Raw genomic sequence first — 23,221 nt, 5'->3', positions numbered from 1 at the left:
TACCTTTATGAAGCATATCTATATGAAGCATATCTATATGAAGCCTACCTTTATGAAGCATATCTATATGAAGCCTACCTTTATGAAGCATATCTATATGAAGCATATCTATATGAAGCATATCTATATGAAGCATATCTATATGAAGCATATCTATATGAAGCCTACCTTTATGAAGCATATCTATATGAAGCCTACCTTTATGAAGCCTATATTTATGAAGCATATCTATATGAAGCATATCTATATGAAGCATATCTATATGAAGCCTACCTTTATGAAGCATATCTATATGAAGCCTACCTTTATGAAGCCTATATTTATGAAGCCTACCTTTATGAAGTCTACCTTTATGAAGCATATCTATATGAAGCCTACCTTTATGAAGCATATCTATATGAAGCATATCTATATGAAGCCTACCTTTATGAAGCATATCTATATGAAGCATATCTATATGAAGCCTACCTTTATGAAGCATATCTATATGAATCATATCTATATGAAGCCTACCTTTATGAAGCATATCTATATGAAGCCTACCTATATGAAGCCTACCTTTATGAAGCCTATATTTATGAAGTCTACCTATATGAAGCCTACCTTTATGAAGCCTATATTTATGAAGCCTATATTCATGAAGTCTACCTATATGAAGCCTACCTTTATGAAGCCTATATTTATGAAGTCTACCTTTATGAAGTCTACCTTTATGAAGCCTATATTTATGAAGTCTACCTATATGAAGTCTACCTATATGAAGTCTACCTATATGAAGTCTACCTTTATGAAGCCTACCTTTATGAAGTCTACCTATATGAAGCCTACCTTTATGAAGCCTATATTTATGAAGCCTATATTTATGAAGTCTACCTATATGAAGCCTACCTTTATGAAGCCTATATTTATGAAGCCTACCTTTATGAAGTCTACCTATATGAAGCCTACCTTTATGAAGCCTATATTTATGAAGCCTACCTTTATGAAGTCTACCTTTATGAAGCCTACCTTTATGAAGCCTATATTTATGAAGTCTACCTATATGAAGCCTACCTTTATGAAGCCTATATTTATGAAGCCTATATTTATGAAGTCTACCTATATGAAGCCTACCTTTATGAAGCCTATATTTATGAAGTCTACCTTTATGAAGTCTACCTTTATGAAGCCTATATTTATGAAGTCTACCTATATGAAGTCTACCTATATGAAGTCTACCTTTATGAAGCCTACCTTTATGAAGTCTACCTATATGAAGCCTACCTTTATGAAGCCTATATTTATGAAGCCTATATTTATGAAGTCTACCTATATGAAGCCTACCTTTATGAAGCCTATATTTATGAAGCCTACCTTTATGAAGTCTACCTATATGAAGTCTACCTATATGAAGCCTACCTTTATGAAGCCTATATTTATGAAGCCTACCTTTATGAAGTCTACCTTTATGAAGCATATCTATATGAAGCCTACCTTTATGAAGCATATCTATATGAAGCATACCTTTATGAAGCATATCTATATGAAGCATATCTATATGAAGCCTACCTTTATGAAGCATATCTATATGAAGCATATCTATATGAAGCCTACCTTTATGAAGCATATCTATATGAAGCATATCTATATGAAGCCTACCTTTATGAAGCATATCTATATGAAGCCTACCTTTATGAAGCATATCTATATGAAGCATATCTATATGAAGCATATCTATATGAAGCATATCTATATGAAGCATATCTATATGAAGCCTACCTTTATGAAGCATATCTATATGAAGCCTACCTTTATGAAGCCTATATTTATGAAGCATATCTATATGAAGCATATCTATATGAAGCATATCTATATGAAGCCTACCTTTATGAAGCATATCTATATGAAGCCTACCTTTATTAAGCCTATATTTATGAAGCCTACCTTTATGAAGTCTACCTTTATGAAGCATATCTATATGAAGCCTACCTTTATGAAGCATATCTATATGAAGCATATCTATATGAAGCCTACCTTTATGAAGCATATCTATATGAAGCATATCTATATGAAGCCTACCTTTATGAAGCATATCTATATGAATTATATCTATATGAAGCCTACCTTTATGAAGCATATCTATATGAAGCCTACCTATATGAAGCCTACCTTTATGAAGCCTATATTTATGAAGTCTACCTATATGAAGCCTACCTTTATGAAGCCTATATTTATGAAGCCTATATTCATGAAGTCTACCTATATGAAGCCTACCTTTATGAAGCCTATATTTATGAAGTCTACCTTTATGAAGTCTACCTTTATGAAGCCTATATTTATGAAGTCTACCTATATGAAGTCTACCTATATGAAGTCTACCTATATGAAGTCTACCTTTATGAAGCCTACCTTTATGAAGTCTACCTATATGAAGCCTACCTTTATGAAGCCTATATTTATGAAGCCTATATTTATGAAGTCTACCTATATGAAGCCTACCTTTATGAAGCCTATATTTATGAAGCCTACCTTTATGAAGTCTACCTATATGAAGCCTACCTTTATGAAGCCTATATTTATGAAGCCTACCTTTATGAAGTCTACCTTTATGAAGCATATCTATATGAAGCCTACCTTTATGAAGCATATCTATATGAAGCATATCTATATGAAGCCTACCTTTATGAAGCATATCTATATGAAGCATATCTATATGAAGCCTACCTTTATGAAGCATATCTATATGAAGCATATCTATATGAAGCCTACCTTTATGAAGCATATCTATATGAAGCCTACCTTTATGAAGCATATCTATATGAAGCATATCTATATGAAGCATATCTATATGAAGCATATCTATATGAAGCCTACCTTTATGAAGCATATCTATATGAAGCCTACCTTTATGAAGCCTATATTTATGAAGCCTACCTTTATGAAGTCTACCTTTATGAAGCATATCTATATGAAGCCTACCTTTATGAAGCATATCTATATGAAGCATATCTATATGAAGCCTACCTTTATGAAGCATATCTATATGAAGCATATCTATATGAAGCCTACCTTTATGAAGCATATCTATATGAAGCATATCTATATGAAGCCTACCTTTATGAAGTCTACCTTTATGAAGCCTACCTATATGAAGCCTACCTTTATGAAGCCTATATTTATGAAGTCTACCTATATGAAGCCTACCTTTATGAAGCCTATATTTATGAAGCCTATATTTATGAAGTCTACCTATATGAAGCCTACATTTATGAAGCCTATATTTATGAAGTCTACCTTTATGAAGTCTACCTTTATGAAGCCTATATTTATGAAGTCTACCTATATGAAGTCTACCTATATGAAGTCTACCTTTATGAAGCCTACCTTTATGAAGCCTACCTATATGAAGCCTACCTTTATGAAGCCTATATTTATGAAGCCTATATTTATGAAGTCTACCTATATGAAGCCTACCTTTATGAAGCCTATATTTATGAAGCCTACCTTTATGAAGTCTACCTATATGAAGTCTACCTATATGAAGTCTACCTATATGAAGCCTACCTTTATGAAGCCTATATTTATGAAGCCTACCTTTATGAAGTCTACCTTTATGAAGCATATCTATATGAAGCCTACCTTTATGAAGCATATCTATATGAAGCATACCTTTATGAAGCATATCTATATGAAGCATATCTATATGAAGCCTACCTTTATGAAGCATATCTATATGAAGCATATCTATATGAAGCCTACCTATATGAAGCATATCTATATGAAGCCTACCTTTATGAAGCATATCTATATGAAGCATATCTATATGAAGCATATCTATATGAAGCATATCTATATGAAGCATATCTATATGAAGCCTACCTTTATGAAGCATATCTATATGAAGCCTACCTTTATGAAGCCTATATTTATGAAGCATATCTATATGAAGCATATCTATATGAAGCATATCTATATGAAGCCTACCTTTATGAAGCATATCTATATGAAGCCTACCTTTATTAAGCCTATATTTATGAAGCCTACCTTTATGAAGTCTACCTTTATGAAGCATATCTATATGAAGCCTACCTTTATGAAGCATATCTATATGAAGCATATCTATATGAAGCCTACCTTTATGAAGCATATCTATATGAAGCATATCTATATGAAGCCTACCTTTATGAAGCATATCTATATGAATTATATCTATATGAAGTCTACCTATATGAAGCCTACCTTTATGAAGCCTATATTTATGAAGCCTACCTTTATGAAGTCTACCTTTATGAAGCATATCTATATGAAGCCTACCTTTATGAAGCATATCTATATGAAGCATACCTTTATGAAGCATATCTATATGAAGCATATCTATATGAAGCCTACCTTTATGAAGCAAATCTATATGAAGCATATCTATATGAAGCCTACCTTTATGAAGCATATCTATATGAAGCATATCTATATGAAGCCTACCTTTATGAAGCATATCTATATGAAGCCTACCTTTATGAAGCATATCTATATGAAGCATATCTATATGAAGCATATCTATATGAAGCATATCTATATGAAGCCTACCTTTATGAAGCATATCTATATGAAGCCTACCTTTATGAAGCCTATATTTATGAAGCATATCTATATGAAGCATATCTATATGAAGCATATCTATATGAAGCCTACCTTTATGAAGCATATCTATATGAAGCCTACCTTTATGAAGCCTATATTTATGAAGCCTACCTTTATGAAGTCTACCTTTATGAAGCATATCTATATGAAGCCTACCTTTATGAAGCATATCTATATGAAGCATATCTATATGAAGCCTACCTTTATGAAGCATATCTATATGAAGCATATCTATATGAAGCCTACCTTTATGAAGCATATCTATATGAATCATATCTATATGAAGCCTACCTTTATGAAGCATATCTATATGAAGCCTACCTATATGAAGCCTACCTTTATGAAGCCTATATTTATGAAGTCTACCTATATGAAGCCTACCTTTATGAAGCCTATATTTATGAAGCCTATATTCATGAAGTCTACCTATATGAAGCCTACCTTTATGAAGCCTATATTTATGAAGTCTACCTTTATGAAGTCTACCTTTATGAAGCCTATATTTATGAAGTCTACCTATATGAAGTCTACCTATATGAAGTCTACCTATATGAAGTCTACCTTTATGAAGCCTACCTTTATGAAGTCTACCTATATGAAGCCTACCTTTATGAAGCCTACCTTTATGAAGCCTATATTTATGAAGTCTACCTATATGAAGCCTACCTTTATGAAGCCTATATTTATGAAGCCTACCTTTATGAAATCTACCTATATGAAGCCTACCTTTATGAAGCCTATATTTATGAAGCCTACCTTTATGAAGTCTACCTTTATGAAGCATATCTATATGAAGCCTACCTTTATGAAGCCTACCTTTATGAAGCCTATATTTATGAAGTCTACCTATATGAAGCCTACCTTTATGAAGCCTATATTTATGAAGCCTATATTTATGAAGTCTACCTATATGAAGCCTACCTTTATGAAGCCTATATTTATGAAGTCTACCTTTATGAAGTCTACCTTTATGAAGCCTATATTTATGAAGTCTACCTATATGAAGTCTACCTATATGAAGTCTACCTTTATGAAGCCTACCTTTATGAAGTCTACCTATATGAAGCCTACCTTTATGAAGCCTATATTTATGAAGCCTATATTTATGAAGTCTACCTATATGAAGCCTACCTTTATGAAGCCTATATTTATGAAGCCTACCTTTATGAAGTCTACCTATATGAAGTCTACCTATATGAAGCCTACCTTTATGAAGCCTATATTTATGAAGCCTACCTTTATGAAGTCTACCTTTATGAAGCATATCTATATGAAGCCTACCTTTATGAAGCATATCTATATGAAGCATACCTTTATGAAGCATATCTATATGAAGCATATCTATATGAAGCCTACCTTTATGAAGCATATCTATATGAAGCATATCTATATGAAGCCTACCTTTATGAAGCATATCTATATGAAGCATATCTATATGAAGCCTACCTTTATGAAGCATATCTATATGAAGCCTACCTTTATGAAGCATATCTATATGAAGCATATCTATATGAAGCATATCTATATGAAGCATATCTATATGAAGCATATCTATATGAAGCCTACCTTTATGAAGCATATCTATATGAAGCCTACCTTTATGAAGCCTATATTTATGAAGCATATCTATATGAAGCATATCTATATGAAGCATATCTATATGAAGCCTACCTTTATGAAGCATATCTATATGAAGCCTACCTTTATTAAGCCTATATTTATGAAGCCTACCTTTATGAAGTCTACCTTTATGAAGCATATCTATATGAAGCCTACCTTTATGAAGCATATCTATATGAAGCATATCTATATGAAGCCTACCTTTATGAAGCATATCTATATGAAGCATATCTATATGAAGCCTACCTTTATGAAGCATATCTATATGAATTATATCTATATGAAGCCTACCTTTATGAAGCATATCTATATGAAGCCTACCTATATGAAGCCTACCTTTATGAAGCCTATATTTATGAAGTCTACCTATATGAAGCCTACCTTTATGAAGCCTATATTTATGAAGCCTATATTCATGAAGTCTACCTATATGAAGCCTACCTTTATGAAGCCTATATTTATGAAGTCTACCTTTATGAAGTCTACCTTTATGAAGCCTATATTTATGAAGTCTACCTATATGAAGTCTACCTATATGAAGTCTACCTATATGAAGTCTACCTTTATGAAGCCTACCTTTATGAAGTCTACCTATATGAAGCCTACCTTTATGAAGCCTATATTTATGAAGCCTATATTTATGAAGTCTACCTATATGAAGCCTACCTTTATGAAGCCTATATTTATGAAGCCTACCTTTATGAAGTCTACCTATATGAAGCCTACCTTTATGAAGCCTATATTTATGAAGCCTACCTTTATGAAGTCTACCTTTATGAAGCATATCTATATGAAGCCTACCTTTATGAAGCATATCTATATGAAGCATATCTATATGAAGCCTACCTTTATGAAGCATATCTATATGAAGCATATCTATATGAAGCATATCTATATGAAGCCTACCTTTATGAAGCATATCTATATGAAGCCTACCTTTATGAAGCATATCTATATGAAGCATATCTATATGAAGCATATCTATATGAAGCATATCTATATGAAGCCTACCTTTATGAAGCATATCTATATGAAGCCTACCTTTATGAAGCCTATATTTATGAAGCCTACCTTTATGAAGTCTACCTTTATGAAGCATATCTATATGAAGCCTACCTTTATGAAGCATATCTATATGAAGCATATCTATATGAAGCCTACCTTTATGAAGCATATCTATATGAAGCATATCTATATGAAGCCTACCTTTATGAAGCATATCTATATGAAGCATATCTATATGAAGCCTACCTTTATGAAGTCTACCTTTATGAAGCCTACCTATATGAAGCCTACCTTTATGAAGCCTACCTTTATGAAGCCTATATTTATGAAGTCTACCTATATGAAGCCTACCTTTATGAAGCCTATATTTATGAAGCCTATATTTATGAAGTCTACCTATATGAAGCCTACATTTATGAAGCCTATATTTATGAAGTCTACCTTTATGAAGTCTACCTTTATGAAGCCTATATTTATGAAGTCTACCTATATGAAGTCTACCTATATGAAGTCTACCTTTATGAAGCCTACCTTTATGAAGCCTACCTATATGAAGCCTACCTTTATGAAGCCTATATTTATGAAGCCTATATTTATGAAGTCTACCTATATGAAGCCTACCTTTATGAAGCCTATATTTATGAAGCCTACCTTTATGAAGTCTACCTATATGAAGTCTACCTATATGAAGCCTACCTTTATGAAGCCTATATTTATGAAGCCTACCTTTATGAAGTCTACCTTTATGAAGCATATCTATATGAAGCCTACCTTTATGAAGCATATCTATATGAAGCATACCTTTATGAAGCATATCTATATGAAGCATATCTATATGAAGCCTACCTTTATGAAGCATATCTATATGAAGCCTACCTTTATGAAGCATATCTATATGAAGCATATCTATATGAAGCATATCTATATGAAGCATATCTATATGAAGCCTACCTTTATGAAGCATATCTATATGAAGCCTACCTTTATGAAGCCTATATTTATGAAGCATATCTATATGAAGCCTACCTTTATGAAGCATATCTATATGAAGCCTACCTTTATGAAGCCTATATTTATGAAGCCTACCTTTGAAGCACACCTCATGAGTAGCAGACCCTTTACCTTTCTTCCTTTGCTAATCAAATTGGCCTGGACCTACTGTCAATGTACCAGGTTGTTAGCTAGCTAGGTAACATGACTGAACAACGTTGTTTGTTATCAAACCAATAATTAGCGGGCCGGGATGAGATTAAAAGCGGCCCGCGACATGGTTTGTGAAATGATATGAAAAGCACGCAGGAAGAAAGAAGTTAACTCAGGTTATAGAAGTCTTGTTTTTTTGTACTATTTGAGCTCGAGACAAGCATGCCTGTCGCAAAGCTGTTCTTCCCTCTCTGGTACTGCTGCATGACAGCGTACCTGCAAAGCCTATACTTAGACTGGCCTGTGCTCTTGGTTATACCAGGGATGAAATTATATACAACATATCAACTTTGCTCGCTCTGCTCCAATATATCAAATGTAACAGAAGACTGATCAGGGCTGGTAGTGGAGAAGCAGGTGAGGGCTGGGAGGGACATTATTGGACTGGTGCATACAAGAGACTAGTTGCTGTTGCTTAAAAAAAATGTACTGAACTTATAAATAACTGAGTTTATAAGCATTTATAACAGGTACCCGCGGGTTCTTTAGATCGTTAGGGCCGGACATGTTGGTAGTATTATATGAAACAGTACTACAGTATTCTGAAATGTTGGTAGTATCATATGAAACGGTACTACAGTATTCTGAAATATTGGTAGTATCATATGAAACGGTACTACAGTATTCTGAAATATTGGTAGTATCATATGAAACGGTACTACAGTATTCTGAAATATTGGTAGTATCATATGAAACGGTACTACAGTATTCTGAAATATTGGTAGTATCATATGAAACGGTACTACAGTATTCTGAACTATTGGTAGTATCATATGAAACGGTACTACAGTATTCTGAAATGTTGGTAGTATCATATGAAACAGTACTACAGTATTCTGAAATATTGGTAGTATCATATGAAACGGTACTACAGTATTCTGAAATGTTGGTAGTATCATATGAAACGGTACTACAGTATTCTGAAATGTTGGTAGTATCATATGAAACAGTACTACAGTATTCTGAAATATTGGTAGTATCATATGAAACGGTACTACAGTATTCTGAAATGTTGGTATCATAAGTATCATGACGTTTTGGTTCTGTGATATTACTGTGGTACTGGTATACCGTGCAACACTAATTCCTAAACTAGAGCTCGTCAGGCTAGTAACTATTTTTATTCCGTACATGTAGAAGTTTTTTCCCATGCATCTGTTGACACTTAAAGGGATGCGAGTTGACATTGATGAAAGAGTACACTCAAAGACAATGGAGAATGTGACCGTCTGGGTTTCGGTAGCCGTGTGTGTGTGTGTGTGTGTGTGTGCGTGCGTGCGTGCGTGCGTGCGTGTGTGTGTGTAGGCTGACCTTGGTCTGAGAGCAAGTCCAGCATGGTCTGGAGCAGAAAGGAGAGGTGGCGGACAGACAGGCCGGGGTTTCCCATACGACGTGATGCGTACACCAGCTCATGGAGCAGACGCACCTGTACTGCCGCCCAGCCACGGTGGGAACCTGGAGGAGAGGAGAAGATTATTTTACTGTCCCGTGTAAATTCATTTCCAACTAAAACGTGTCTTCTGCATTAACCACCCAGGCCCCTCTGTGCGACACAAACAGAGGTTGGATCAGAGGGCAGCCACACTACCGGACCTCTGCAGCTGGTTTTAGGGATTACATGCCTTGCTCGAGGGCACAACGGCATTTCGGATTTGAGAGTGAGTGGGATCCTCCAAACATTCTCACACCAGAGCGGCGTGAGATTGGGAGCTGTGCAGTGCAGTGTGGCGTTGACTTCAGGTAATTAGTGTTCTGCAGCAGAAAACACATCAGCAGACATCTTAATAACCTGCTAGCTTTACACTGGTGTTCTGGGGAGCATGGATGGGTCTCAGCGTTACGTAACATTACATTCTCCACAACCCCCCCCCATTCCCCAGCCTATACTCAAGGCTGTCAGGGATGGTGCACTGGGGGAGTGGGGAGGGAGAGAAGGGGAAAAAAAGCAAGAGGAGGAGGAGAGAGAGAGAAGGGGAAATAAGGCCAGCCTACTCAGAGGTTAATAAGAATCAATTGTTCCCTGAGCTATACAGTCTGCGGAGCTCATAAAATCTTGACCAAGATGCGTGTCCGTTATCAGTGTTCTCTGTACTGGGGGATTATATTATTATTAAATAAATAACCAGATGTTATTCATTGCTACCGACTTCTGTCATCTGCAAAAATTATATTAATGCAAATCTTTTCTAAGCCATTTCCTCCTCCTCAGTGAAGCTGCAGCGCCCACTAAGCAGCCTAAATATAGCAGCATCAACCTGTCTGTAACATCATGTGAAGCTACCGCTGCTTATCTGAAGGGCACCAACACAGAGGAGAGGATAGGACACACAGTGGCCCTCTCTCGTTCTTCCTCTCGTTCACTGTCACTCTCACACCCCTCTCTTTCTGTATCAAAAGACCATGAACGCTGGAAGCTTTGTATTCACTCCTTAAATGCTAAATAAAGGTGTGCCAAAACCTCTTATTCTTGCTCTCCATCACTCCCTCCCTCTCTTTCTCCCTCCCTCTCCATCACTCCCTCCCTCTCTTTCTCCCTCCCTCTCCCTCTCCCTCCCTCTCTCTCTCTCTTTCTCCCTCCCTCCCTCTCTTGCCTACTTCCCTCCCTCTCCTTCTTCCCATCCCTCCCTCCCTCTCCTCTCTTTCTCCCCTCCCTCCCTCTCCCCTCCCTCCCTCTCTTTCTCCCCTTCCCCGCTCTTTCTCCCTTCCCCCTCTCTTTCTCCATCCCTCTTTCTCCTCTCGCTCCCCCTCCCTCTCTTTCTCTCTCCCCCTCCCTCTCTCTCTTTCTCTCCCCCGCCCGCCCTCCCTCTCCCCCATCCCCTCCTCTCCCCCTCTTGCCTCCCTCGCCCCCCCCCCTCTTTCTCCCTCCCTCTCTCTCTCTCTTTCTCCCTCCCTCCCTTCCTCTCTTGCCTACTTCCCTCCCTCTCCTTCTTCCCATCCCTCCCTCCCTCCCTCTCTTGCCTCCTTCCCTCCCTCTCCTTCTTACCATCCCTCCCTCCCTCTCTCTCTTTCTCCCTCCCTCCCTCTCTTGCCTCCTTCCCTCTCTTGCCTCCCTCGCCTCCCTTTTCTCCCCTCCTGCCTCCCTCGCCTCCCTTTTCTCCCCTCCCTCCCTCTCTCTCCCCCTCCCTCTCTTTCTCCCCTCCCTCCCTCTCCACACCCTCCCTCTCTTTCTCCCCTCCCCCGCTCTTTCTCCCTTCCCCCTCTCTTTCTCCATCCCTCTTCCCCTCCCTCTCTTTCTCTCCATCTCTCTCCCCCTCCCTCTCTCTTTTTCTCCCCCCCCCGCCCGCCCGCCCTCCCATCCTCTCCCCCCCTCTTTCTCCCCTCCCTCTCTTTCTCCCTCCCTCCCTCTCTCTCTTTCTCCCTCCCTCCCTCGCCTCCTTCCCTCCCTCTCCTTCCCATCCCTCCCTCCCTCTCTTGCCTCCCTCTCCCTCCCTCTCTTTCTCCCCTCCCTCCCTCTCCCCTCCCTCCCTCCCTCTCTTTCTCCCCTCCTCCGCTCTTTCTCCCTTCCCCCTCTCTTTCTCCTCTCGCTCCCCCTCCCTCTCTCTCCATCTCTCTCCCCCTCCCTCTCTCTTTCTCTCCCCCGCCCGCCCTCCCTCTCCCCCATCCCCTCCTCCTCTTGCCTCCCTCGCCTCTCCCCCCCTCTTTCTCCCCTCCCTCCCTCTCTTTCTCCCCTCCCTCCCTCTCTTTCTCCCTTCCCTCCCCCACTCTTTCTCCCTTCCCTCCATCCCTCTTTCTCCTCTCGCTCCCCCTCCCTCTCTTTCTTTCCATCTCTCTCCCCTCCCTCTTTCTCTCCCCCGCACGCCCTCCCTGTCCCCCATCCCCTCTCCCTCTCCCCCATCCCCTCCTCTCCCCCTCTTGCCTCCCTCGCCTCTCCCCCTCCCTCCCTCTCTCTCCCTCTTTCCCCCTCCCTCTCTTTCTCCCCCTCTCTTTCTCCCTTCCCTCCATCCCTCTTTCTCCTCTCGCTCCCCCTCCCTCTCTTTCTCTCCATCTCTCCCCCTCCCTCTTTCTCTCCCCCGCCCGCCCGCCCTCCCTCATCCCCTCCCCCTCCCCCCTCTCCCCTCCCCTCCCTCCCTCCTTTTCTCTCTCCCCCTCCCTCCTTTTCTCTCTCCCTCCTTTTCTCTCTCCCCCTCCCTCCTTCTCCTACAGCTAAATGTCTTCTTCTGTGGTATTTGCAAGGCAATGGAATCCAATTAGCATCACCATGAGAATGACACTCTGCCGCACAATCCTCACCCTGTCACACAAACACGCACCACCCTGTCACACACTGCCTGCATCAAAAGGCACTGTACATTCTGGTAAGAGAATTAACAGTTCCCTGTAAGGTGATGTCTGATACTTCTGTCATTTAAACATGAACAGTGCAGCAGGGATTAAAAGCATGGCAGCTAAATGCCTTTTTGTGAGTCTGTGGTCTTTGAAACAGTGTTAACTCCAAACAAAATGAGAGAGAGAAAAAGAGAAAGTCTCCTCAACCTGATAAAGAAGAGAGTACTGAGAGGGCTCCCTAGCCAATTAAAAACCAATTTGCTTGTTCATTTCTCTGCCGGCCAGCCCTGTACCAGGCCGTGTTGGAATACACTATTGAGCCCCATTTCCTCTCTGATATTAGCCTCCTGCACCAAGGGCCTGGCCAGCTCCCAGCTCTCTTCTCCTCCCAGCTCAATAAACTCCCCACTGATACCTCTCCTCAGGCTCAGAGGCCTGGTCGTAGTAGGAAGTCCTGCTGCCTTATGAGGAACATTTACTTCTTTCTTTTTCTGCTTTGTCTTGTAAACAAAGTTAGGGAGGAATATATCCATAGTCAGACAGACACACACTTCACTCCCAACTACACTACAGCATAATTGTTTGACTACCTCTCACAATTGCTTTCCACAGCAGTGAAGTGGAGGTCAACAACAACGTCTCTCTCTGCCTGACAGAAACTCTTCTCAAGTGGGTGCTTGAAAGAGGATCACAGTAGAGATAGAGGACTCTGAATGTTTTCTCTGTCAGTGTTTCTTTTATGCTACAGTCCCTCGTGGTGGAGTGGGTTGAGCAAGGTGAGGGTCAAGAGCCTGCAGTGCACAGCAGCTTATCCTAAGGACCCTGAGAAAGTTTTTTTGTGTGTGTGTGTGTGTGTGTGTGGAGCAGAGGTCTGGGTCAGCGCAGGTCTCAAATCAATTGTGTGTCTTTTTGCTCAAAGTGGTGCCCAGAATACGTATTACCCCTGAGAAGAGCTCTTGAAGAGAAGATCCTTTAAATAATGCTCAGAGCAAGGCAATGTTATTCAATCTCTTGCTAAGTATTGACCTTACTGAAACAGATATCTGTGCTTGTGTGTGTGTTTTTATTGATAATATAAAGTTGTAGGGATCACTCAACAGTGTATGGGACAGTTTTGACACAGAGTTAAGGCATATCCAGTTGGGTACCTTTGCTGAAGTCTTTGGGGTCGAGGCAGAGGCTGTATCCAGGCAGGGTCTCCAGCAGCAGCTTGTAGCAGGCCCTCCAGCCAGGCTCTGGGATGGTGGGGGCCACACACTGCATGGCTGCTACCCGCTTGAAGAAGGCTGACTTACGGTGGAAACCAATCAGGTGGTAGAGCTCAGAGAGGATGCTGTAACGTTGGATCTTCTCTTCCTCTGACAGCTGAGAAAACAGAGATCATTATTTGGTTGGTTGGTTGTTGGTTAATTGGTTTGTTAAGATGTTAATTGGTTGGATAATTGGTTTGTTAAGTTTTTGATTGCTTGGTTAATTGGTTTGTTAATTAGTTAATTGCTTGGTTAATTGCTTGGTTAATTGATTGGTTGTTTGGTTAATTGTTTGTTTGGTTGGTTCATTAATTGGTTGGTTGTTTGGTTAATGGTTGGTTGTTTGGTTAATTGGTTGGTTGATTGATTGGTTAATTGCTTAATGGTTGAATGATTGGTTAATTGGTTGGTTGGTTAATTGGTTGGTTGGTTGATTGGTTGGTTAATTGGTTGGTTGGTTAATTGGTTGGTTGGTTGATTAATTGGTTGGTTAATTGGTTGGTTGGTTGATTAATTGGTTGGTTGATTGATTGGTTAATTGCTTAATGGTTGAATGATTGGTTAATTGGTTGGTTGGTTGATTGATTGGTTAATTGGTTGGTTGGTTGGTTAATTGGTTGGTTGATTGGTTGGTTAATTGGTTGGTTGGTTGATTAATTGATTGGTTAATTGGTTGGTTGGTTGGTTAATTGGTTGGTTGATTGATTGGTTGGTTAATGGGTTGGTTTTTGGTTAATTGAATGGTTGATTGGTTGGTTGGTTAATTGGATGGTTGGTTAATTGGTTGGTGATGGACTGATTTTATTACATTGAAAAACTATTTAAACCACACACATGGAAACACTGCATTTAAATCGAGACCACCCGTACCTAAAATGTCAGACAGGTTGTCCCAGATTATGTACAGGTTGTCCCAGATTTGTTTTATGAGTCAAATTGAACTTTTACAGAGATTCATTTGGAAATAAGCTGCATCACTTGTTTTACTGTCAAGGATTTATAATAATAATAATATTTTATTACATTTAGCAGTTATTTTTTTTACCCCTTTTTTCTGCCCAATTTCAATCTTGTCTCATCGCTGCAACTCCCCAACGGGCTCAGAGGCGAAGGTCGGGTGATGCGTCCCACAAAACATGACCCACCAAACTGCGCTTCTTAATGAAATCCAGTGTGTCAGAGTAAACACAGTTTAACTGACAACAGCCTGCAGGCGCCTGGCCTGCCACAAGGAGTCGCTAGAGCACAATGAGCCAAGTCAAGCCTCCCCCCGGCCAAACCCTCCCCTAACCGGGACGATCCTGGGGCAATTGGTTGGTGATACAGCCTGGGATTGAACCCAGGTCTGTTGTGACGCCTCTAGCACTGCGATGCAGTGCCTTAGACCGCTGTGCCACTCAGGAGGCCCGAGCAGAAGCATCTGCTAATAAATCTCATATATTATTATAAATCCTTGACGATAACACAAAGTTATACAACTTATTTCCAAACAAATCTCTGGAAAAGTTCAATTTGATTTATAAATCAAATCTGTGGAAAGGTTATGAGAATGATCAGTCACTGCACAATGAAAAGGAGGTAGTGGCACACTGGCAGAATCGTCCAAAACACAACTAAGATTTCCCTCCAAGAGAGACAGGCCTACAGAGCAGAGCACACTGTGTGACTGCCTGAATAGAGTCCCTCGCAGGATGGCCTTAGGCACCTGTCAGAGGAGCTTTCCTTTGTGTCAAGTTATGGGACTGTGTGTTGGCAGGTGATCCTCACCCAGGCAAGCAGCAGTGACAGGTGCCTGAGTACAGAACCTGGGGGTTGACAGCCTCTATGGGACCTGGGGGTTAACAGCCTCTATGGGACCTGGGGGTTAACAGCCTCTATGGGACCTGGGGGTTAACAGCCTCTATGGGACCTGGGGGTTAACAGCCTCTATGGGACCTGGGGGTTAACAGCCTCTATGGGACCTGGGTGTTGGCAGGCAGTCCCTTTGGTTTCCCATAGGGCAAGGAGTTTTTCCTGACTATATGATCTAGGTAAAACTCTGGACCCTGGTTAGACGACAACTGGGGCCCAGAGTTATTCCTGAATATGAGATGTAAACATGGGACTTGAATAGGTAAAACTCTGGTCCCTTACAGTGTGTTTGCGACCAGTATGATGGTTCTCCCCCCCAGAGAGGTACATTTACATGTCAGGTGAGGTCTTACCTGTCCCAGGTTGATGTAGACAGCATTCTGGAGGAACTCTGAGGCCTCCATGACCCTCTTCTGAATGGCTAGCACCCTGACTGCCTTCACACACGCCTCCAGCTCTATCACACCTGCATTCTTATACTGGGGGAGGGATGAAGGAGAGGAAGAGGGGGAGGGAGATGTTAAGAACAGACACAGCCCAGGATCAGCATAAGGAAAACCTAACTAATCAATGAGTACTTTTCTGATTTCTCCCACCCTGCGTAATATTCTGAACAGATGTATTGCGTCATCGGTCTCTTTCAACTACAGACATCTGTAACAGAGGCGTGAGATTACGGATCACAGTCCATGGGGTGATACGGAACCTCTGTCGTTCATTGTTACTTTACGCCACATGACTCTTCCAGGGGAGTTCCGGGTTCCCACCTAGTAGTTATATTGAAGTAGAAACTGGACTCGATGTACAATAGTGCTGCTTAGACTCCATACACTACTCTCTCACACAACCAGCCAGCCACCCCTATCCCCATTGTCTCCTTATTAAAATTCAATTAATATCTGAATGGTCCCGTCGTGTCGAGATATAACGTAATTTCATTTGGAGTGAACTAGTTACAGGTAAAAGGGCCAAGCGAGGTCAGAGCAAAAATCCAATTATAATAGTGGCAATAACACACTGCAGAGTTTCAGAAGGTCTACTGTGATGTTATGGATGTTACGCATCAGTGTTTTATCCCAATCTTTTAGGTTTGTTTGTTAGTTTTTGTCCATGCATGTGTTATAACAGTAGGTATAGTTACTAATAGACTAACAATGCAATTAACTAATGTCTAGTCTTGATGGCAATGATGCTCTACATTTTTTGGGGGGGGGGATTTCAATTGTTGAGGTAATATGGCATTTGAGATGGCCCCACACTTCCATTTGGCTAATTGTAACAGACAGTGACATCATGCTAGCTAAGCTTTCTAATGTTGACTTCAGTGCACTCAGACATATTCTCCTGTCGTCAGCATGTAGTAGTTTGTTTACAGTGTGCACACAGCCACCCTCTGCTGCAGCAGACTGCCCAACCATCACTGATACTTAGTGAGCTACTGCCCCCTGATGGATATGTTGAGAACTGCAAACTGGATAGTGGATAATGAAATACTGTCTGCAAACAGCATCGGTCTGCAAGGCGCAAACACTGAACCTTCTTGTTGAAACGTAATGCATGTAACGAAGTCTGCAGGAGCATTCATCAGTGTGTGTGTCTGTTTATTTCCTAGGATTGATCTTTTTTGTACCCTGCAGATGAAAAATAGCTAGATGTAAGTACAGTGCTTTTGAAATCTTCTTGTCCATTGCCTTGCCATAGCAGGAGATGGAACAGAGTAGATAGGAGCATTCATCAGTGTGTGTGGGAAAAACTATTTCTTATCTTTTCCAATACCTTTCCATAGTAGGAGATGGACTCCTTGTATTTCTCTATGATGTCTTCAGGACCCAGGCAGTTCTTGGCCCGACCGATTTCACTGCTGGTGTCTGCACTGATCCCATTGGCTGTGAGTGCACCTGAGGGAGGAGAGAGAGAGAGGAGAAGGGAAAAATGACATTAATGACTGGGAATATTGTCAATGTTATCAGACCCATCCACCACTTGGCTCTTCACATCCATGCAATATGGCCAAAGTCACAACAATCAACAATGACATACTCAGAAACTGAGTACAGCTTACCTGAGCACACACATTTAACGCAGCGTCGACAGGCGTTTCAAACACTGAGATATCAAGACAGCGCACAATAACTGCCATGCACGGCATTCAATTTTATATGGAAATACAAAACAATCTATCTATAAATAAAAGGCCTTCGCGGGTCACTGCGCACTGTTACGTGATCAACGTGTCATCATGTGCTCAGTAGTTTGTAGCGTTTCAATTGAAATAGGAGTAGTAGCTCTCATACACCTATGTGATTTGAATACAAATTTTGTATTGAGAAAACTTTGCCTAGAAACGGCGCTAGCTGGGTCCATAGCAACGGTGTCGCGGCGATGTCACTATGACACAGCGTTATATGTGGATCATAAGACTACTCTGAGATCACACACACACATACTAGAAATGTATACACTCACCGTACAGTAAGTTGGTTTGAATAAAAACATTGCTAGGTGGTCCTCTTCAGCTCAGTTAGTAAAGCATGGTGCTTATAGCGCCAGGATAATGGGTTCGATTCCCGGGACCACCCATACGTAAACAATTTGGGCACACACGACTGTTAGTCGCATTGGATAAAAGTATCTGCTAAATGGAATATATTAGCTTTTTTTATTTTTTTAAGGTGTTTGAAAAATGTGCAACATGTTACATCTAGACCCAGAACTACACACTTTATACAGACCCCTTGGATTGAATGGTTTAGTAAAACCAACCCCAGTCTCTAAAAAGGTAAGATATAAGAGCTACATTTCTGCAGCATATCCTACTGATAGGTTGGCCAAAATGCCTCACACTGAACAGTTCTACATTGTAACTTGAGGCTACAGGAAGAACAGACAAATAGCTTGGACGCCCCAATCAGCAGTACTACAATACCAACATCGCCACCCTCTGGTGGATGTCTGAATTACTTTAAAATCTAAATCGGAGGTTATAGTGCTGAATATAACGTTGTTGATTATGATTTTAAATGGTTACTCTTCATTGATTAGAAGAGGTCAATGAAGCACAAACACCCAACAACATTAACACTGACAAGAACAACAGGAATACAACTCCTGCCTTAAGAGGGGGGGGGATATCAGTTTTGATTTACCAGTGATGGAAACAATAAAACGTTGGAATCAAATGTAGTGCAATGGGTTGATAGCCTGGTCCCAGAACTGTTTGTGTTGTTTGGCCTTAGTTGGTAAGACAGCACAAACAGATCCGGGACCAAGGTTATGGTCACAAAAAGCATAAAACTAACAAGTAAGAGGGAAAAGAGCCACAGCAGGCAAACACAGGTAGGTGAGATGTCTAGCTAGGAGTACGCTATGCAGGGCGGCCCTGTTAGTGTCATACCATACCTGGGTCTATGAGTACCTCCTGCGCCCCTACGGTAACACACAGAGACAGACACACGGAGAGAGAACGCAGGTTCACACAGTGCAGTAAGTTACTGAAAGCAAAGTTAGTCCCCAAACGTGACGCTTCTTAGACGGTTCCTTGTGACTTTCCCCATCGGTCCCCGCCGTATAGTGTTCTATTTCTAATTACTTCAGTAATAAACTACAGCAAAATATGTGTGGTTATTTAGGGGTTAAAGTAATTGACTTGTTAATAATATGAAGTAAAGACATGGGTGAATGGAAATATGATATGAAATACTGTTCAGAACAAATGGGTTAGGTTGTGGGGGCCACCGGATATCTCAGGTAATGTTGTCCAGGGCACAGAACAACAGAAGCAGCTGGGCTGAGAAAAGCATAGCAAAGCTTGTGTTGTCATAGTACTAGCCATACTAGCTGCAATTGCATGGGCCACACGTCAGACAGCCAGGGAGATCGCTTCCTTCCAACCATCCTATAATCACAGCTCATTCAGAAACTTCCGGACATCTTCCACTGTCCCACAACACAAGTTTTCTTTAATGAGATATTACACTAAAAACACCTCCCTCCCCATAAACACCACAACCTCCACATAGTAAAATACAATCCACATTACAACCGTACCTCCAACCCCTCCTCTCCAGACAGCTCCCCTGGGGGCCACATACCACCACACTGTTAATTTGATCAAATTCAACCCTGAGACGCGCAGAGACCCTCCCTTTCAATAATAACACCGGGTCTGTCCCCTTCTTACCCATATGGCCAACTTGGCTTGGCCAAACAAGAAGTGAAAAAAAAAAACATTTTTCCCTTTCACTGCTTGAATACCTCGAGCCCATCACACATATCCCTACCGAGAAGACCACCCCAACCTCACACACAGGGAGAGCAAGCGAGAGAGAGGAGTGCTATTTACCTGGCCGGTGTCTCTTCCCTGTGTCGGCTGCTTGGCCCTGGCCACGTGCCAGGCTGGGTTCACGTCCAGAAGCCTTCCCTGCTGTTCCTCCAGGGTAGTGGAAGATAACAGAGGCTGAACACAAGCCCTCTAACGCAGCTGGAGAACCAAGACAAAAGGGAGATGTGTCAATAAAACAGAATACCCTCCATTAGAAGTTGACTAAAGGGCATTCTGTATGTACAGTATGGCAAGGGTGATGATCCATCCTCCTGCAGAGCTACTGGGCTTGGCAGGATTTTGCTACTACCCTGTTGTAGCACCCCTGATTGCCTTCAAGGTCGTGGTGAGCCGCTGATTAGTAGAATCAGGTGTGTTATAGTAGGGTCGGCGCAAAAACCTGCAGGGTATCCATCCCTGCTTTATTGGATTTGAGAGTAGAGCAGGAGCCATGTCTTCCTCCCCAGTCTTACCCCCGAGCCACAGGAAGTCATTGACGGAGCGGAGCAGCTCCACTGCCATGTGATAGTGAACCAGGGCATCCTGCAACATGCCTGCCTGCAAACACAGGTCCCCAACGTGCTTCCTCATACGGCCCTGGCAACGCTTCTTATAGTGCCTAAGGAGGAGGAGGGAAAGAAACATCAGTCAGATGTCGTAGAGGTATCCATTTACAATACAACTTTGTACACATTACAGCAAACAAGTATCCAAGTAGGGTTTACTTCTTACATCATTTTCACAACTTTGTTAATTCCAAATTCATTGACCAGCTGAAAAACTATATAGGCAGCAAAACATGTGGATGATACGAGAGCTATAAAACCCAAATAGAGTGCAGAAGAAAAGACAACTCACCTGCTATCAGTGTCCAGCCCCACAAAGTCTTTCTTCTCAAAGGGAACACAAAGCAGTGGTATCTTATCCCCAGACTTGTCTGTGGCTCTATCCAGCCTCTTGGACTCCAGCACAATGAAGATGGACTCCACAAAGTCCTCCACCCTCTTCTCCACATCGGGACAGTCATCATAGCTAGGGTAGAAAGCCACATCCGTCCTCTGCTGCTCTGCAATCTCCCCCTGCAGCCCGAACACCAGGAGCCGTGAGTCGTACAGCGTGGCTCCGAACACATCCTTCTGGCAATGGAAACGGTCCGACGTTTGGGGCCACTCTTTAGCCGAACCACAGGTCGTCACGGAGATGAGGCCCACCACCTAGATAGATAGAGATGAATAGAGATAGATAGATAGACAGATAATACTATTATTCTTGAGGGGAAATGTCATGCACAGGACAAAAAAAAGACACATACCGCACAGCAGTGCTTCTCTAACCTCTCCTTGGGAACTCCCAGACGTTTCACAGTTTTGTTGTAGCCCTAAACTAGCACACCTAATTCAAGTAGTCAAGGGCTTGACGATTAATAGACAAGTTGAATCAGGTATGCTAACTCTGCAATACTTCAAATAGATGAAACGGCTGTGGGCCCAAGGAGAGGTTTGCGAAAGGCTGCTTGCTGTAAACGACACAAAAAAAGAAAGTGCATTTCTGAAACCCAAATAAACATTACGAAAAGCAACAAACAGGAAGAATAATACCCACAAAGCAACAAACCTTGCGGTGTGTCTGGAAGTCTCCCCACTCGTTGTTCTCAGGGAGGTAGTGGTGACGGTAACGGATATAGAGGTTCCTCTGGGAGTCCCGGATGGACACCTTTTTTTCCCCAACACCATGAAAAGGCAAAACAGAACAAAATAGGGATCATTTGACAATCAGGATCCAATGGTAAAAAAAATGACATTAAAAAACAAATAACTAAAGTGGACAGGGGTTACATATTTCAATAAATAATAAGACATAGGCCGAGACTGTGTCACAAATGCCACCCTATTCCCTATATCAATCGAATGTATTCATAAAGCCCTTTTTACATCAGCAGATGTCACTAAGTGCTTATACAGAAAGCCAGCCTAAAACCCCAAACCAAACCCCCAAGTGATGTAGAAGCAGCATGTAGAAGCACTTAGTGCACTACTTTTGACCAGTGTGGCCCCTGCAATAGGGTGCCATTTGGGACGCCCCCATAGCTAGCACACATAGTGAATGCTTACCTGGGCCACAGAGGTAATGCGTTTGTAGATCCTGAAGAACTCGTCCTCAGGGACGATGCCCACTGGTTGGACCACCACCAAGACCGTCTGATGGTCCTCAGCACACTGCATGTAATCTGGGATACTCATCTCCTTCTCATGGGCTATGAGGAGCAGGGGGAAAGGAAGAGGGAGAGAACCAAAGGAAGGGGGTAATTTAGAGACCTTAACCCAACACCTAGCGACCTCATCAAGTGGTTCGGACCTCTTGGCGTTGGGGTTTACGCTGTTGGCCTGACAGTCACTGGACCGGGGTTCAAGTCCCGGTCGGGCTACAATATGATTTTATTAATGCCTCAACATCTAACGACATTTCATTCGCACATTCCACAGCCAAGGTTTGAAATCCCTGCCAGTTGATTCTAAAGCATTCTGACAATAATCAGGTGTGTTACTGCTTGGTTGGAGCAAAAGCAAGCAAAACCCACACAATTTCTCAACTCTCAGTATGGTGACCAAACATTTCATCGTGTGAGTTATTTTAGGTATTATTTACAAGTATTGACAAGACAGCCGTTGGAATGAATTGCAAACTACATACATCGCGAGCGTGACGTGTTGCCCATTCACAACAACACCACCCACCATGCGCGAGTGTCAGTCTGGAGTATAAAGGATCTACCTAGCTAGCAACAAAGACAGAACACTGTGCTATCAGCTATAACCAACCTAGCTACTGTAACTATCATCATGGCTAATATACCTTTGTTACAGTCAAATACATTCAATTTCAAATATATTCAGAAATTGAATTATTTCAGCCATCAATGTTTACAGAATGGCTGCCTTCCCAAGTTAGTTAGCTTGCTAGCAACACTGACAGTCTCCAGAAAGCAAGCTAACATTTGTATGACGCCTGGTTGCTAAGCTAGCTGACTCTTCAGCCACAAACAGCATAATTCTTTACCAAAACATGCCAAGAATTCACATAATGTATG

The 23,221-nt window shown here is 41.3% G+C and overlaps 1 protein-coding gene across 13 annotated transcripts in view; it reads right to left on the bottom strand.

The window, feature by feature from the left end:
• LOC110489414 (trafficking protein particle complex subunit 9) overlaps nucleotides 1-23,221 on the bottom strand; it is a 304,212-nt gene that overhangs the window by 280,665 nt on the left and 326 nt on the right. For 4 of the 13 annotated variants that reach the window (XR_016493584.1, XR_016493586.1, XR_016493587.1 and 1 more), the window contains exons 2-11: nucleotides 22,245-22,387; nucleotides 21,748-21,846; nucleotides 20,992-21,347; nucleotides 20,607-20,752; nucleotides 20,155-20,292; nucleotides 19,212-19,238; nucleotides 17,589-17,710; nucleotides 16,166-16,291; nucleotides 13,860-14,076; nucleotides 9,757-9,900 (exon numbers count right to left, since the gene is read on the bottom strand). Coding sequence is in view for 6 of the 13 variants with exons in the window: in XM_090227935.1 (XP_090084061.1) it covers nucleotides 9,757-9,900; nucleotides 13,860-14,076; nucleotides 16,166-16,291; nucleotides 17,589-17,710; nucleotides 19,212-19,238; nucleotides 20,155-20,292; nucleotides 20,607-20,752; nucleotides 20,992-21,347; nucleotides 21,748-21,846; nucleotides 22,245-22,373 (1,504 nt within the window). In the remaining 7 variants the exon portion in view is untranslated. Of the gene's footprint in view, nucleotides 1-9,756; nucleotides 9,901-13,859; nucleotides 14,077-16,165; nucleotides 16,292-17,588; nucleotides 17,711-19,211; nucleotides 19,239-20,154; nucleotides 20,293-20,606; nucleotides 20,753-20,991; nucleotides 21,348-21,735; nucleotides 21,847-22,244; nucleotides 22,388-23,221 lie in introns of all 13 variants that reach the window. The other 9 variants (XR_016493585.1, XR_016493588.1, XR_016493589.1 and 6 more) reach the window with 3 other exon arrangements.

The sequence above is a fragment of the Oncorhynchus mykiss genome, chromosome 30, assembly GCF_057628025.1.
Source record: "Oncorhynchus mykiss isolate SJ-2025 chromosome 30, ASM5762802v1, whole genome shotgun sequence".
NCBI lineage: Eukaryota > Metazoa > Chordata > Actinopteri > Salmoniformes > Salmonidae > Oncorhynchus > Oncorhynchus mykiss.
Note: the sequence above shows the minus strand (reverse complement) of the source record. Positions and strands in the feature narration are given on the sequence as shown.